General features: G+C 52.3%; 1 protein-coding gene across 4 annotated transcripts in view; it reads right to left on the reverse strand.

The window, feature by feature from the left end:
• The window catches only part of SLCO2B1 (solute carrier organic anion transporter family member 2B1), a 48850-nt gene extending 42616 nt beyond the window's left edge, over positions 1-6234 (reverse strand). For 2 of the 4 annotated variants that reach the window (XM_045038723.1, XM_045038724.1), the window contains exon 1: positions 5897-6234. In XM_045038723.1, coding sequence (XP_044894658.1) covers positions 5897-5912 — 16 coding nt within the window. In that variant the 5' untranslated portion in view covers positions 5913-6234. Of the gene's footprint in view, positions 1-1607; positions 1895-5896 lie in introns of those variants that run through there. The other 2 variants (XM_006936923.5, XM_019811813.3) reach the window with 2 other exon arrangements.
• Positions 6235-14991: the final 8757 nt, after the last annotated feature.

Below are 14991 nucleotides of genomic sequence, written 5' to 3' on the forward strand. Positions count from 1 at the left end.
TGAAAGATTAGCAGATCTGGCAATATTTGGGCCCACATTCTCATATGCCAACACTCAGCTGGTCCAAGCTTCTGGGCCTGCATGTGGCAATTTGCCCTGTTGGAGTCTCTTTTAGTGGGGGGGGGGGGGGGGTGTCTGTCTCATCTGTTTGATGGACTCTCTTGACCTGCTTGTGACTTCACAGCAACACTGGGCCTGGGGAGTCCACTGGACAGGAAGCCAGGGCTAGGTTAACGCTTTGAGGAATGAGGAAACAGGACCAGAGAGCGCTATGATTTGCCCAGGGTCACCATATGGGAAGAACTGGTCTCTGCTGGTTCTAGATGTCACAATGAAGATTTATTCCACACATCCTGACAGCAACCTGAGGCAGGCCTCTGGGGACCCAGAGGCCAGAAGCCCCAGTCCCTGTCCTCAGGGAGCCCCCAGTGTATGTATGGGGCGGGGGGCGGTGGGGGGGAGGCAGACATCTAACACAGAATCACAGTGAAATGTGCTCACTGATGTGATACAAGGAGTTTCAAGCCTACAGAAACAGAGCAGAGGCCCCAGCCTAGACTGCAAGTTTCTGGAAAGCTTCCTAAAGGAAGAAACATCAGAGAAAAGGGCAGAAGTATCAAAGCACAAAGAATGCTCAGGGAACAAACAGTCTGACAAAGCTGGAGCCCCGGGGCCAAGGTTGAGGGGGTGAGACTAGAGCGCTTGGAGGAGCCAGACTTGACAAGCCTTGAATGCCAGACTGTAGGGCTGGGCTTTGTTCTGAGCCCAAGGATGAGGTCCGATTTGGCCTCCTGGGAAGACCTCCATGTCTCTGCGGGGAAAGTGGAGAAGTCAGGCGGTGGGCAGGGATTAGGGCAAAGGCAGGGGTGGGGTCCAGAGCAGCAAGGGACTCTGGGGCCTGGGTCAGGTAGTGGCAGTGGGAATGGAGAGTAACAAGCCAAGGTACCACAGTGGGAAGTAGGATGGGCAGGACTTCATGGAAAATCAGCTATGGGGGTTGCAGGAGGCTGAGAAATCCTGGGGGCAGGGGTGGAGTGGGGAGAGGCACAGCTCTGCATCTGGACGTGCCAACATTGAAGGCCAGGATTATAGGGTGGTACTGAGTGGTGAGCTCAGCCTTGGCCATGGTGAGCTTGGGGTGGCCAGGGGGCACCAAGGGAGAAATGCCTAGGAGGCCACGGGCTCCAGGAGAGCCCATGAAGGGATATGGGCTGGAGCCAGATCTCTGGCTGTCTGGAGACATGAGTGGAGAGAAGGTAACAGAAACCACAAGTGGGCAACTTGCCCAGTAAGAGTGAGACGCCTCTGCCATGTGCCCCATCTGAAGAGAACAGAGCGAAAGAGAAACCCGCCCTGGAACTGTGGTCAGATGCCAAGGTCAGGGGAGGGGACAGTGTTCCAAAGGCGCCAAGATGTTTTTGGAAAATCCACCAGCCTCCAGCACTAATGCACACACAGCCCCCACAGCCCAAGCCTGGGAAGGGAAATATCCCCCGCGGCAAGTATGGGGCAATCTGTCCCTCATAACAATGGCAGACAGCTCTCTCTGGAAGTGCTGGGGTAGAAGGAGGCCAGTGTGGCCAACCCCTGCGTCGAGCCCTTCTTACCTCCTTGCTCTGTATTCCCTCGGCTTGCTGGTCCTTCTTGCCTAGCTCCTGCAGCCCATACCAGCTGTCTTTCCTTCCATAAAACCCCTTCCTGGGCCAGTTCCCTAAGCCCTTGCTCTGGGCCACAGGGCTGGTCAGTCTCCTGCACTACTTATGTCCCCTTGATTAAGCAGTGAACTCCCTAGGGCAGAGCCTGTCCCGTCCTGTGTCCCAAGGGATCATGTCAAGTGCCTGCTGAAACCCTCTGGGTCAGAAGACTTTGGATTCAAATATTTGCTTTGCTACATTGTAGCTATGTGACCTAGGGCAGTTTATGTAACCCCTGTAAGCCTCATTTTCCTTCTCTGGAAGCGAGAGAAGAGTGCCCGTCTCGTGGCGTATTTGTAGGATTGAAGGAAAATGCTGTGCCGGGGTACACTGCAGTCCTCAACAACAGTTAGCCCCCTCCTCCTTTCCCACCCCATCTGCAACATGTGAGTACCGACACCTCAGCCTCAAGAGGGCAAGGCCCCCAGGAACTGTTCCCGCTTCATCTACCCACCCCTAGCGAACATTATTCTCTGGCCCCGTAGATGCTTGCCCTTCCCCAAATTCATCCTGTTCTTTTCACCCTTCAGCCTTTGCACGTACTGTACCCTCAGCCTGGAGTGTCCTTCCTCCCCAGCAAACCACTTCTTATCTTTCAAGACCTGGCTCAGCTTAAAAACATGGTTGTTGAATTCAGCTAAGCTGGATGAGGGCGAAGGGAAGGCCAGGGCCTGGAGAGGAGGTGCCCAGGTTGGGGTGGGGGTGGAGTGGGCCCCCTTAGTGCTCCAGTTCCCAGCATGGCCTGGTGGGGTCCTGGAGGAGGAAGAGTCAAAGCCACGAAGGGCTTGGCTGCCATCTTTGGGAAATTCCTGCTAGCAGGGCTTTGGGTGGTCTGTTGGGAGGACAATAGCATGCTTGAGGTCCAGCTACTGCAAGCCTTCCAGCTGTTGCTTCTTGAAGGAGATCCGTGCAGGGTGGGGGAGGAGGCCAAGCACTTTCTGGTGGTTTCCAAGCTGGGTCAGGCACTCTGTGCTGGGACTTTCTGTTTCCAGTTCTGGCCCTGGCTATCCTATCTGAACCCGAGATGACCTTAAAAATAATGAGGAGGGCCTGGGGGGAGGGTGAGCCTTGAGCCCACGGAATTCAGGTCGGTCTCCTTCAGCTTAAAACACTGAGCATGAGGCTCAGAGACAGGTAGCCACTGACTTTGGCCATGCTCGGTCCCCCAACCGTGAGTCCCAGCTCATTTCTCCATGCTTACATTTACTCCTTGGAGCCCTATCATACCCAACCTCACTCCGTATCATGAGTCTCCTGTCCTCAAGGAGAGTAGGCTTTCACAACAGGTTGGAGGGAAGGAAGGAATGTCATGGGGGGAGGCATGGAGTGAAGGAGGACAGTCTATGTACCGTGACTTTCCCAATGCCCCGCCTCTGCCCAGCCTGTGCTCAGATCTGGGCCCTCAAGAAGGGAATCAAATGTGGCCCCACCTCCAGGGAGCCCCCAGTCTGGTGAGACTGGCATTGTTCTCCATTGTTTCAAGCATTAGTGCTTAGGGCTCTGGGCTGTAGCAAATGAGGGGTGGCTGGAACCAAGTTTATGTCTTTGCTTCTTCTTGACCCCCAGGGTACAGCTGAAGTTCAAGTTGGCACCCTGGAAATAGCCAGGCTCCCTTAACACTGATGGGGAGATCTCTTCCCCTACAGAGAGACCCTTGCTGCACTACTCCTTGCAGACACAGAAGATTGAGCTTCTCAGTACAGGAAGAGACCAAATGACCACCTTGGCCAACCCCCTCCATCTACTGCACAGAGACAGTGGGTCTCAGAAAGCAGACTGGGCATTGAATGCTTGGCACCCAATTGTAGGCTCTAGGCTAGCTTGACATCTGGTTCACAGCTGCCTGAGATCTGGCCCAGTAGGCAAGGCCTAGCCTGGGATGAAATAATCATCCCCAAACCTGCCTACTCCCCAGTCACTAGCACAGAGAATAGTTTGCTTTGTCTGGAACCAGTGGAGAAATGCCCAAATGGGTGGAGTCTCACTAGTGTGGGGTCTGTGGAAGGGAGGTGGGAGCCCTGAGGGTAATGGCAGAGAAAGGAAAGAGCTTTGGCATCAAGACAACCTGGGTTCTGGCCCCCACTCTGCTGCTCCTTTGGTGGGTGACCTTGGGTGAGTCACTTGCCCTCTCTGAGCATCTGTTTCCTCAACTATCAGAAAGGTTGAGAGATTGTCACTTCATTCTCATAAAGCCAGTGATACAGAGTTCAAATTTTAACCCAGGACTGCTGGTTCTTTCCCTTGCCCTACCTGTCTGCCCTAGATTGGCTCACTTTGAACCCAGGGGGGTTCAAAAGCAACAGAAACAATATTAGGAACAAGAAAAGATGAACCTCAAAAAAGAAAAGTGAAACAGCATATATGAGAAAGGTTACTTCCAGCTGGGAGAATTGGTCTGGAAGGCTTCCTGGAGGAGTTGGCATTTGGAGAGTTGGCAAATTTGAAGGAGGAAAATAGCAAATTTCACCAGAATGGGTGAAGAAAAATGGACAAATACCTTCCTGGTGGAGGTAAAAGCTGAGCAAAGGGGCAGAAGTAGGAAAGTGGCTCCTCTGAAACCACAAAATGGGAATGGCCTTGGAAGATCATTTTCTCCAACTCCTCCCCCACAGATGGGGAAGCTCTGCGTGTTGCCTAAGGACATGTGGTGAGTTGGTGGTGGGGCTAGGCCAAGAGCCAGATCTGACCCTGACTGCTCTTTGTGTGTCAGCCCCTGGCTGGTAGAGCTGCCTCCCTCCCTCAGGAAAGCTGGTCCCTGCTCTTTTCCCAGGATCCAGGCTTTGTACCCAGCCCCACCTGAATTCCCACATCCTTCAGAGTGCCCTCAGACCAGAAAGAGAGCATGGAGGAAGACTAGCCTCTCAGCTTAAGTTAGAGCTCAGGAAGCAAGACTTTTGGTGGCCCAGTGGGTAGATGCTGGGGTCAGCCTCCTGCTGTATGTGTGGGATGTGGGGGAAGCTAGAGAATACTCCAGAACTGAGCCCTGCAGGGGTCAGAATAACAGTGGGGCAGGGGGCAAGCGCAGTACAGCCAAAGTCTCTAGTTTCTTCCCATACCTATAAGATCACCAACCCTCCCATCCTGCCATGAGCCAAGGCTGAGGGGGAATTTGGTTTGTCAGTGACCCATCTCCAAACCAATCCGTCCAACTCTGATCTCACTGCCATCTCTCCTGTGAGGTCCCTAGAGGAAGCATCCATCCCACCCTTCCTGCCATGCCATGGTCCCCAGGTGCGTCAGCTTGCCCACGAAGCCCTTACTGTCTCGTGCACGAGACAGGGAGCAAGTTCAGTCTTGCCTGAGTGGGGGTGAGGCTAACACAGCTGGAGGAGGACAGACAGCTAGAAAGAGGCCAGAAGTGATCACCACAGGGCAGCCAGCCCGGAGGGCCACCCCGTCTGAAGAACCCTTTGTTTCCTCCTCCTCCTTTGCCTGCCCAAGAAATGCTCAACTGGGTGCTCTGTTCACAGAACCGCCACCGTCTCCACGTGGTGCTTCAGTCACACTCCAGGCTTGGCTCTGCAGGTCTCTCCTGAACCTGTTTCTCTTCTCTGCTGATCTTTCAGATTCTTCGTGGCAGCTCTCCTGTCTCTCTCCTGTCTCTGTCTCTGGTTCTCTCTCCCACATGATCTCTGCTTCTCTTCACTTCTCCCTGTCTCTTCTGCAGCCAGCTCTCTGGGGCTGACCTCCCTCCCTTTCCCTGCATGCTCCTGCAGACACCTGCTGGTCTTTGTCTTCTCCTCTGTCCTGTCGCCCTTCTGTCCCAGCCTTTGTCTGACTGCGTATCTCTGGACTTGCTCTGTCTCTGACTACACTTTTATCTGTGTTTTTCTCTGCTTTGTCTGTATCTCTGCCTACTTCAGAGGGAGAACAGGGCTCAGCTCGGTGAGGGGCTCAGTGGCCTGAATTTGCACCGCCCTTTCAACATCCTTGTGTCATCAGGGAGCATAGGCTGGGTTCCCTGCCTCCAGCTGAGCAAACAGTATCCCTTCCTGCCCCTTTGGTTATTCACTCATTCATTCAATACACCTTCACTATATCTCCTTATGTCTGGCTCTGCATGGGGAACGCCAAGCCCCCCATCCCACCCGACTTCACCCCAGTTTACCCATTTTGGCTCTACAACCTCCTCACCCTCCACACTGGGAACATAGCCCCCAGACTCCCTCCCAATGCCCCTTCCTTACGTCATCTAGACTTACCTATCCTGGGTCCCATGATTTTTGGGGTGCAGTGAATTCCAGCCCGTATTTCAATTTCAAGAGTGGAGCTGAGCAGGAGAGAGGGAGTAAGACCTTATCAGAAGGCCCCTGGAGACAGCAGTCGCGAGCCACTTCTAGAAGGGAGGCCCTAATGTGGAGACTCCAGGCACCAGGCTGATGCCGCCTGGCCCACACTGGACCGCAGCCACCTCTTCCAAGATGGGTTAGGAATTCCTGCAAAACTTGATCCCACTCTCCAAGTGCCTGCCTCATGCAGCCACTTGTTCCTTCTGTCTCTGTCTCTCTGAATTCCTCTGATTCCTGGCTGGGACAGCCCAGGGCCAGAGTTCTGTGGGAGGCTGGGTTTGTTTAGATCCGGCCCTACTGATGGGAGGAGGCTGCTGTGTCGCCTCCCCTCAGCCTCATGCCTCAGCATTCCCCTGGATATTTTCACTTCCTCTGTTAGCAGGAGAGAGATGGCAGGGAGAGGGAATTTCAATGATCCCCATGCCCTGGGATCATTCAGTCCCAATTCTCCAGTCTCTTCTTATACTCCCATTCTCAGTCTGTCCCTGAACAAGCTCTTGTCCCCCCCTCACAGAAATTTTGTCACCCTCCATGAGCCCCATCTAGAGCCCTTGTTCCCCCCCACCGTCCCCCTTCCTGGAATCCCTGTCTCCTGCAAGATCTCATCCCCTCTCACCAAACCCCCATCTCCTCTCTGAGCTCTGAGGATCCAGAGCCAAGAGAAAGTCCATTCACCAGGAATCACAATGGCTAGCCCGCCTTGGGGAACTCATGGTAGCAGCTCCATAAAGTACAGGCATCTTGGTGGAAGGGGTTGGGGAGCAGAAGGGTAAATATGACATTTCCAGAGTTTTCTGGACTGAAGACTGAAGATGGAGACCTTGGAGCCAGACAGACCTGGGCCTCTTTCTCAGTCCTGTCATTCACTGGCCATGTGGCTAAGGCAGGTTTCTGCACCTCTCTGAGTGTCATTTCCCTCATCCATAAAGAAAAGACAGCTGGCCCCTCACTTGTAGGGGCTGTGCAAGTTCAGTGAGTGAGAAAAAAAAAATACCTGAAGGTCTGGAGCTCAGAGAAGGAAGCCAGGGCTCAGAACAGGACAGCAAGAGAAAACATACCTGTTTGCCTTTTCCAGCTAGTTCAGCATTCTCACACATGAGACCCCATTAGGTCCTCCTATTGGCCTCATAGGCCAAGCATTTATTCTCCCATTTTACAGATGAGGCATTGAGTCTCAGCAACTGCCCAGATACCACCCAGCTAGTAGGTGGTGGGGCCATGCATTGAAACAGGCTTTTTCCTCTACCCAGGCAGCATTTTCTGAGGAAGACCTCTGGGTTTCCCCAAATCCAAGATACAGAAGTGAACTTGAACCAATTCCAGGAATAGGGTCTTGGCATGAAATGGGGATGTAGGTTTGGAATCCAAGTTTTAGGGTGCAATGATAGAGAAATAGACATCAGTCCCACTTGGCTCCAGGGGCTATATGAAGGAGCTAGTGGGAAGTGAGGAGTATTTGAAATAATCAACGTGCATCCTGACACAGAGTGGTGCTCAATAGGTACTTGTGGTATGACTGAGTCTTTAAGAAACCAGAAATGTGAATGCATGACCACTATACTGGGAAAGGTCAATAGTTGACTCAGATTGATATAAAGACCAGGCCCCGTTCAGCTTGAGGCTCCTGCTTGAGAAAACCAATTGGGTCTATTTCTCTAAATCCTTCAGACTGAAAGCGCTGTGAGTCCTCACAGAGACCAGCAGAGGTGCCACCTTCAGATTCCAAACTGCAGGTGCATAGTTAAGAAAGAGAAGGTCCCTTTAGACTTTCTGGAAGCTCAGGTGCCTCCATGTTGGTTTCAGAGGTTTGAAAAACTTCTGTACATGGATTGGTCTGGGAATATGCTGGGACCAGCTTGGCAGGCTACATTCATGTCATCAATCTTTGAGTGAGACAATGTACAACACACAACACCCCACAAGGCATGGAACATACAGGAACCTCAGACATGAGTGTTCTTCATTCATCACTTCAGCCTGCACAGGCTGACGCAGTCTGGTCCAAGAATATTCCTGAACTCAGCTTGGAATTGGAGCAAGGGTCAGGTACCCAGGAGCTTCTCAGAGGTAGGCTAACAGGTCTTCAGATGGCTCTTGGGCTAATCCTGCAGTGAGGCCCCATTGTGGGTGGTCCCAGCTTGTTCAGCCAACCTGGTTGGCACCCCAGCTTTACTACTTGCCAGCATGGGGTTTGCTGAGCCCTGTGCATTTTACAGAGCCCCATGGTGTGTGTAGATGGCAACACCATCTGTGGATTCCCACAGTTTGCAAAACTTGTTGCCTTTTTTAGAGTCCCATGCTGTTGGCATAGCCCAGCACAGTTTGCAGAGCTCTGAGGCTTCTGGGGCCCGATGATGTGTGCACAGTCCTGTGTCTCATGCCAAGCCTGATGCCGTTTCACAAACCCTGGGCTGTTTGCAGAACCCAGGCCTTTCCCTTCTTTAAGCCAACCCATGTTGGAGGTTTGCAAACCCAGAAAAATAGAGCACACTTCATTTTATAGAACTATCTGACTTTGGGTGTAAGGGAATAGTCCTGAGTCCTCGACTGGAGACTCCAGTTCCAGTCCCAGCTCTGTCACTAATTAGCTATGGGACTTGCAGCAAGTCCTTTCCCCTTTCTGGGTCTCAGTCTTCTCCTATGTTAAATGGAGATCATGACATCTAACCATCCCCCTTTGGGACTGTTATTAATATCAGTGTGAGAATGTCCAGAAGATGGGGGGCAGGGGTGGGAAGGGGAAGGGTAGCCAGTGCCTCCTTCCTGAAAAAGGCTCCAAACTGCTATTTCAGCACCTCTGTTCCCACTTCCCTTCTGGCCTGGCAGCCAGGGAGCGGATGTCTATAAATGAGCCCTTGGCTGGGCAGACAAGTGAGGACCTCAGTCAGAGTCTCAGCCTTTCCTGCCCCTGGACGCTGCCTGGAGTCAAAACCCAAGCTACACAGACATGCTCCCGTGCATGGCTCATTTAATCTGCCCAAGGAAGGCTGTGTCATACTTATCTCACCATGAAGACCCTGACACTCAGAGAGTCCATGTGATTTGCCCAGAGTTACAAGTCAAATATACAGCCTGGGCTGGGATCAGAGCCAAGGACAGCAAGGATGGACGCATGGTGCTTAGAAGGTCAGAGTGGGAAGAAACTGGGACCTCATTTAATCTATCCCTTTCCTTTTTCAGACTGGGAGACTGAGGCCTGGTGAGATGACAAGGAAGTCACTCACTCTCCTTACGCCTCAGTTTCTCTTTCTGGTGGATGAGAAACAGACCCCTTCCTGCCAACAGGTCAGGATCTTATCCCTCTTTGTTGGCACAGCTCTTAGATCAAAACATAGGAAATTCCCCAATCATCTGAGGAGAAGGATAGGCCTACAGACAGGTGGGTACTTGGTCTGGCCATGCAGCCCCACCGGCCCTGGCTCAGCACAGCCAGCTTTGCACAGCCCATGCTGCGGGCTCTTTACAGCTTACACCACCCTGGAGGTTCCTCCCCGGGAAGACTTTTTGCCCCAACAACAACCTTCCCTGGGTCCAATTGCATCCACCTCCCACCAGGTTCCCCCTTCAGCCTGGCGAGAATACTATGCTAGAAACTCTGCATCCCTCCCTGAAAGTGGCAGCCCCAAGCCCCAGAAAGAGCATGAGCTTGGCCATCAGATAGTTCAAAACTGACCCAGTAAGAAGATTTCAAAGACTCAGTTTCCTTATCTGAGATAACAGGAAACCTCCAGGCAAATCTGCAATAAACCCGACCATCTCACCCTCTCTTCAACTTGGTACATGCATAGCCTCCCTATCCCAGGAGACTATAAACTCTCCCAAGACCTGGCTGGGTGACCAGGGCTGTCATAAGGCTCAGATGAGCTAATGGATGGATTAGCACTTGCTAAGTTCTAAGAGCTGAGCAGACGAGAGCCATTATTAATATGGTGACGATGGTAATGGGATGACTCTTGTAATTCTGGAAACAGAGGATGAGGAGGAAGTAAATCATGGCAGGTGCGTGCCAGGTCAGTCTGACCTGACTGACAAACCCCATGGGAATAAATCACCGAGAAGGCCCCCTGAGATGGGAGGGAACTGCAGGGCAAAATTGGGGCGCAGGCAGGCAGGCTGGGTGACCATTGTGAGCAGCTATGGACGCTGTGGGGTGGTGCCCTCTCACAGGCTCTAGACCAGGCACTGGCTGGCCCGTGGCTCCTAGCCCTGGTTCTGCCACTAACACACTTCCATTGGTCAGATCCCATTTCCTGCCTGTCCCCAGTTTCCTTAGTATAAAATGGTGGTGGAGGGAGAAAAGGAAGGGTCTCACTCCCCACTCTTGTCTTTGGGGAAGAACCACGTGAGTTTATCGATGTTTCACTGTTTTTGTAAAGTGTCAAGTGTGGGGCATGAGGGATTACGGTTATTAATAATTTGGCTCCTGGAAAAAAGGACGTGGGGGAAGGGTGCAGCCAAGGCTGGGAGGAGAGACCGAGGGGAGCCAGCATCTGCCCCCCACTGCAGGTAGTTTGAAGCAAGGGCCAACTCTCAGAAGGCTTTGCAACACTGCCCCCTGGGGACCAGAGAGGAGGCTGCGCCCTGAGCTTTTCCTCCCAGAGACTCCAGTCAGGGAAAGGGAGTGGAAGGGCCGCTGTCAGAGGAGGCTGAAGTGGGCAGGCCAGGAGGAGCCCAGTGAGAGCAGTCACAGCTTGCTCCTGCCTCTCTCCCTCCCCTCCACAACTTTCTATTTTGCTTCACAAGTCTTTCAAACTGGCCCACTTCGTCCCATTCCTCTGTCCCCACCCTAGTCCAGACCACCAACGGCTCTTGGCTGGGCCCTGCCCCAGCTTCCTCCCCACCTCCAGCCCCTCCTCCTAAAAGCCTGAGGGATCTTTCCAATCCTTAAATCTAATGCTATCCCTCCCTGCTTAAAACCCTGCCCTGCCCTGCCCTCCCCAGCGGCCCTCAGGATAAACCCATCTTTCCCAGCCTGATGGCCAGTGCCCCAGTCTCTCTGTAGTCTTCGGCCAGGTCAGTATCTCCACTTGCAGATGAGACAAAATGGCAAATGGTCAAGAACAAGGCCTTGGGGCAGGACTTCAGGGTGTGACTCCTAGCTTCTCTACTTGGTAGCTGTGTTTCTTAATTCTTTGCTTGTTTGTAAGTTGTTTTGTATCATGGTAAAATACACATAGCGTAAGATTTACCATTGTTACCACTGTAAGTGTACAATCCAGTGGCATTAAGTACGTTCACATTTTGGGGCAGCCACCACCACTACCCATCTCCACAACTTTTTCATCTCCCCAAACTGAAACTCCCTATCCTTGTGCGACTTTATGCCTCTGTTTTCTCATCTGTAGGATGGGACTAATAAGGGGATGTCTTTGCACAGGGCCAGGTAGGTGGGTAATAGGTACTCAGTCAACATTACTTGTTATTTTATCCTCTTGAGGCAACTGCTCTGGAAAGTACATGCAGCAGCACCGCATGGGTTATCTACAGAAACCCAAGGGCCCATTACTCCCCAGGATTCATTTCTGTGACTCGGGCAGAGTTTACGCCAGCTGCCGAGGAAGCATGCCGCATGCTTCATCTAGGAAGATGAGTCACTTCCTCCCTGATGGGGTTGTAAGCCTGCAGATAGGGAAGACAGGAAGCAGAGCAGCACAGGCAGCTGATCTCTGCCAGGCTGGCCCTCCGCAGATGCTCCGGTGAGAATTCCTGGGGCAAATAGAATTCTGTCTGGCATTAGGGCCCAGTCTGGGCCAGGGCAGGACTCCCAACTTGCCTCTGTTCTAACGCTCAGGAGCAGCTGGAACAGGCTAGCTGGTTCCATCAGTGCTGTTTATCTGGAGCATTGTCAGTTTGCATTTTGTTCAGTTCTCTCCTTCTCACGTTCCACCCCAAACACACCTACTTCTCCCACTCGGCATACACTCTTCCTAGGTTTGCTCACTCCGACTGTTCTGGCACTCAGGCCTAGAACACTCTCACTAGCAAAGTGGTGCTGTACTTATTTAAAGGCCTGCCCTTTTTTTGTCCTCTGGGTGAAACACACATGAGTCTTACTGGCAGAAGGGAGAGACCAGGCCTGAGATGTCCCAAATAGAGCAGACCGGGTCTCTGGCAAGGGCGGGGTGAATCTCTCTACCAAATCTGAGCAGGGCCCAGAATCAGAGCCCAGGACCACAGAATCTCTTCCTCAAGGGTCCTTAGGCTGGGGACTCCTGTCTCTTGAGTTAAAAACATCAACCGTCTTCCAGAAATAGCCGCAAGGGAAGGAAGTTCAGCATAAGCAAACCAATCCAGTCTTTGGAGCCACATAGGCCCGAGCTCTGCCCACAGCTAGCTATGTGGCCCTGGGTGGCTACTTCATTTTTCTAAGCCTCAGTTTCCCCAACTATACAACTGATATAATAAATATGGCTAGTATTCATTACATGCCAAACACTGTTCTAAGTTCTTTACATGCATTGACTCAGCTAATGTTCCCAATCACCCATTATAACCCCCACTTTACAGATGAGGAATCTGAGGCACCGAGACATTAGAGACTCGCCCACAGCTGCTAAGAGGCAGAACCAGTATTTAACCTATACAGTCTGACTCCAGATTTTGTGTCCTGAATCATGGCACTTAACTATGTCAGAGAGCTAGTTTGAGGACTCAGTCATCTGTCTACCTGTCCTTAAGCCGTGGGGTTGAATAGAGTTGAGTACTGAGTTAAGCACCTTTGACAGGGGTCCGGGCCTATTCTACTGATGACCATCTGAATGAGTTTGGGTGTGTCACTTTCCTCCTCAAATCTCAGGTTTCCCTTTCACAGCAGAAAGGGCTTAAATTCCAGCAGATTCCTAGATTCTGTTCCTCCTGATGTCCACCTGTTTCTGGGGGCCACCCAGGTACCTCCAGCTCAGCAAGAGCTCATCATTGGCTTGGAGACTTGCCCCTGCCAGGCCCCTGTTAAGCGCCCAGTCTCATTGGAGTCAGGCCCATCCCTGACTCCCTCCCCACAGCAAGTCTCTGCCCTCATATTCTTGTCTCCTTCTCCCCAACCACCTTAGCTGACTCCACTCCTAATTCCTCCAAACTCTTGCAGTCCCTTTGCTCTTCTGTGATTCCAGTTTCTTTGCTCTAATTCATTCCCCCCATTCTCCCAGAGTCATCTCTAAACCCCAATCTCATGGCACCCAGCCTTGCTCCTCAGAGCAAAGTTTATTTTTTAGCCTAAAATTGATGTTTGTCATTTCGTATCTACAACCTACCTTACCAGCCTCCCCACCTGCAATGGTCCCCTGCCCAGAGCTTACCAGACACACTTACGTCTTGGTACTTGTACATGTGCAGTGCCCCCCTGGACAAATGTCCTTCCTCCCTTTGTTGCAGGATTAGCACTCACCCTTCAAGGACCACTGCCAACCGCCACCCACCCCCCTCCCCCCCACCGGCCCCAAGTGTTCCTTCTGACTCTTCCAGGAAGAAAATGGACAAGGTCAGAATCATATCCTAGTTCTCTACACAGACCTTGGTCTGTGAGCATTGAACAGTCTGGCCATACCCTCAGGGAGGTTTCCACAGCCAGTTCTTCTGCCTCCAGCCTTCCAAGGTGAAAAACCTTAGAAGAGAAGACATCCAGGGGAGTGGCCTCTCTGTGGCTATGGTGGTGATGGCAATAGAAAACTTCCTCACAGCCCTTCAGCTTGCAAAATACTCTCACTTAGAGTATCTCACTAGACTTTCACTGCAGCCACTGTTGCTGGTGCTTTTACTGGTGCTCCCCATTCCCTCAGGGGAGACAGAGGCAGAGAGACCGTGAAGTCATTTGCCCAAGTGGAGTGATAAGTGAAAGAGCTAGGGTTTGAACCCCCAAAGCTGGTGCCACCCTGCCTCCTGGTGGCAGGAGGATGGTGACAGGGATGAGAATGCTGGAGGCCCCACCCATGTGGGCCCTGATTCTGGACTCTTCCCTGGAGCTCCATGGCCTCCTGCCCACAGCTGGAAAGGCAGCCTAGGCTCTCCCTGAATGTATTTATAACTTCCCTTTCCCCCTTGGCACCTTATTTTTCCAGCCTCTCGAGTCTGTCAGAGCGTTGTGTCAGTGAGGTGGAAGAGCGGTAGGGGCGAGACAGAGAGACAGAATGTCATGGACTTTCCAGGGCAAGGTGGCACAGGCAGCTGGCCTCTGCTTGGGTGGGAACTTCAGAGGGCCAGGTTGTTTTCTCTTCTGAGCTCAGAAAAGCTCCTGAGATGCACAGGCTCCTCCTGGAGACATATCTGGACCTCCCCCCTTTCTAAGGAGCAAGAGGCCTGGACTGTGAGAGTTACCAGCCTTCCCACGGCCCCAGGCGAGAGGCCAGGCAAGAGGGACAGGGCTTGTGCGATTTGGGTGGAAAATGCTTATGACAACAGCTCGCACCATTCACCTCTTCTCAACCCGCACCGCACGAACACAGAGCTTGCACTCTAGAGATACTTACTCAATGAGCAAACCCCCATTTTACACAAGAGGAAACTCAGTCTCAAGAAGCTAAATGCCAGGCTTGAGCCCAATCAGTCTGGCACCAAGATCTGAGCACAGACCTCTATAAGAGGCTCCAGCTCCCACTGCGTGGAGAACAAACTCCCCACAGCCCCTACAGCTTCACAAAATTTTCCCACCACTCTTGTCTGAAATCAGACTCCCCCCCCCCCCCACCGACACTGCTAAATCTGCAAACTGGCTTTTACCCCCTTCTTTTTTTAACCACCACCTCCCACCTTCCCAACTCCCCCACCACACCTGACTCACCAGGAGTCCAGACCTTGGACCCTGAAGCTCCTCTTCTCCTCTGTTGACCATCCTTCCCTGTCCCATTTTTTTTCCCTCCTCTGCCTCTCTACTGGCTTATTTCCACCAACAAATGCTGGGAAATCTGCTCAAATATTTCCAATTAAAAAATACAACAAAATCCTCCATGACCCCTCATTGCCCTCCAACCACATGCTTCTCTTCACAGCCAAACATCTTGAAAATGCTGTCTATC

Source organism: Felis catus, chromosome D1, assembly GCF_018350175.1.
Source record: "Felis catus isolate Fca126 chromosome D1, F.catus_Fca126_mat1.0, whole genome shotgun sequence".
NCBI lineage: Eukaryota > Metazoa > Chordata > Mammalia > Carnivora > Felidae > Felis > Felis catus.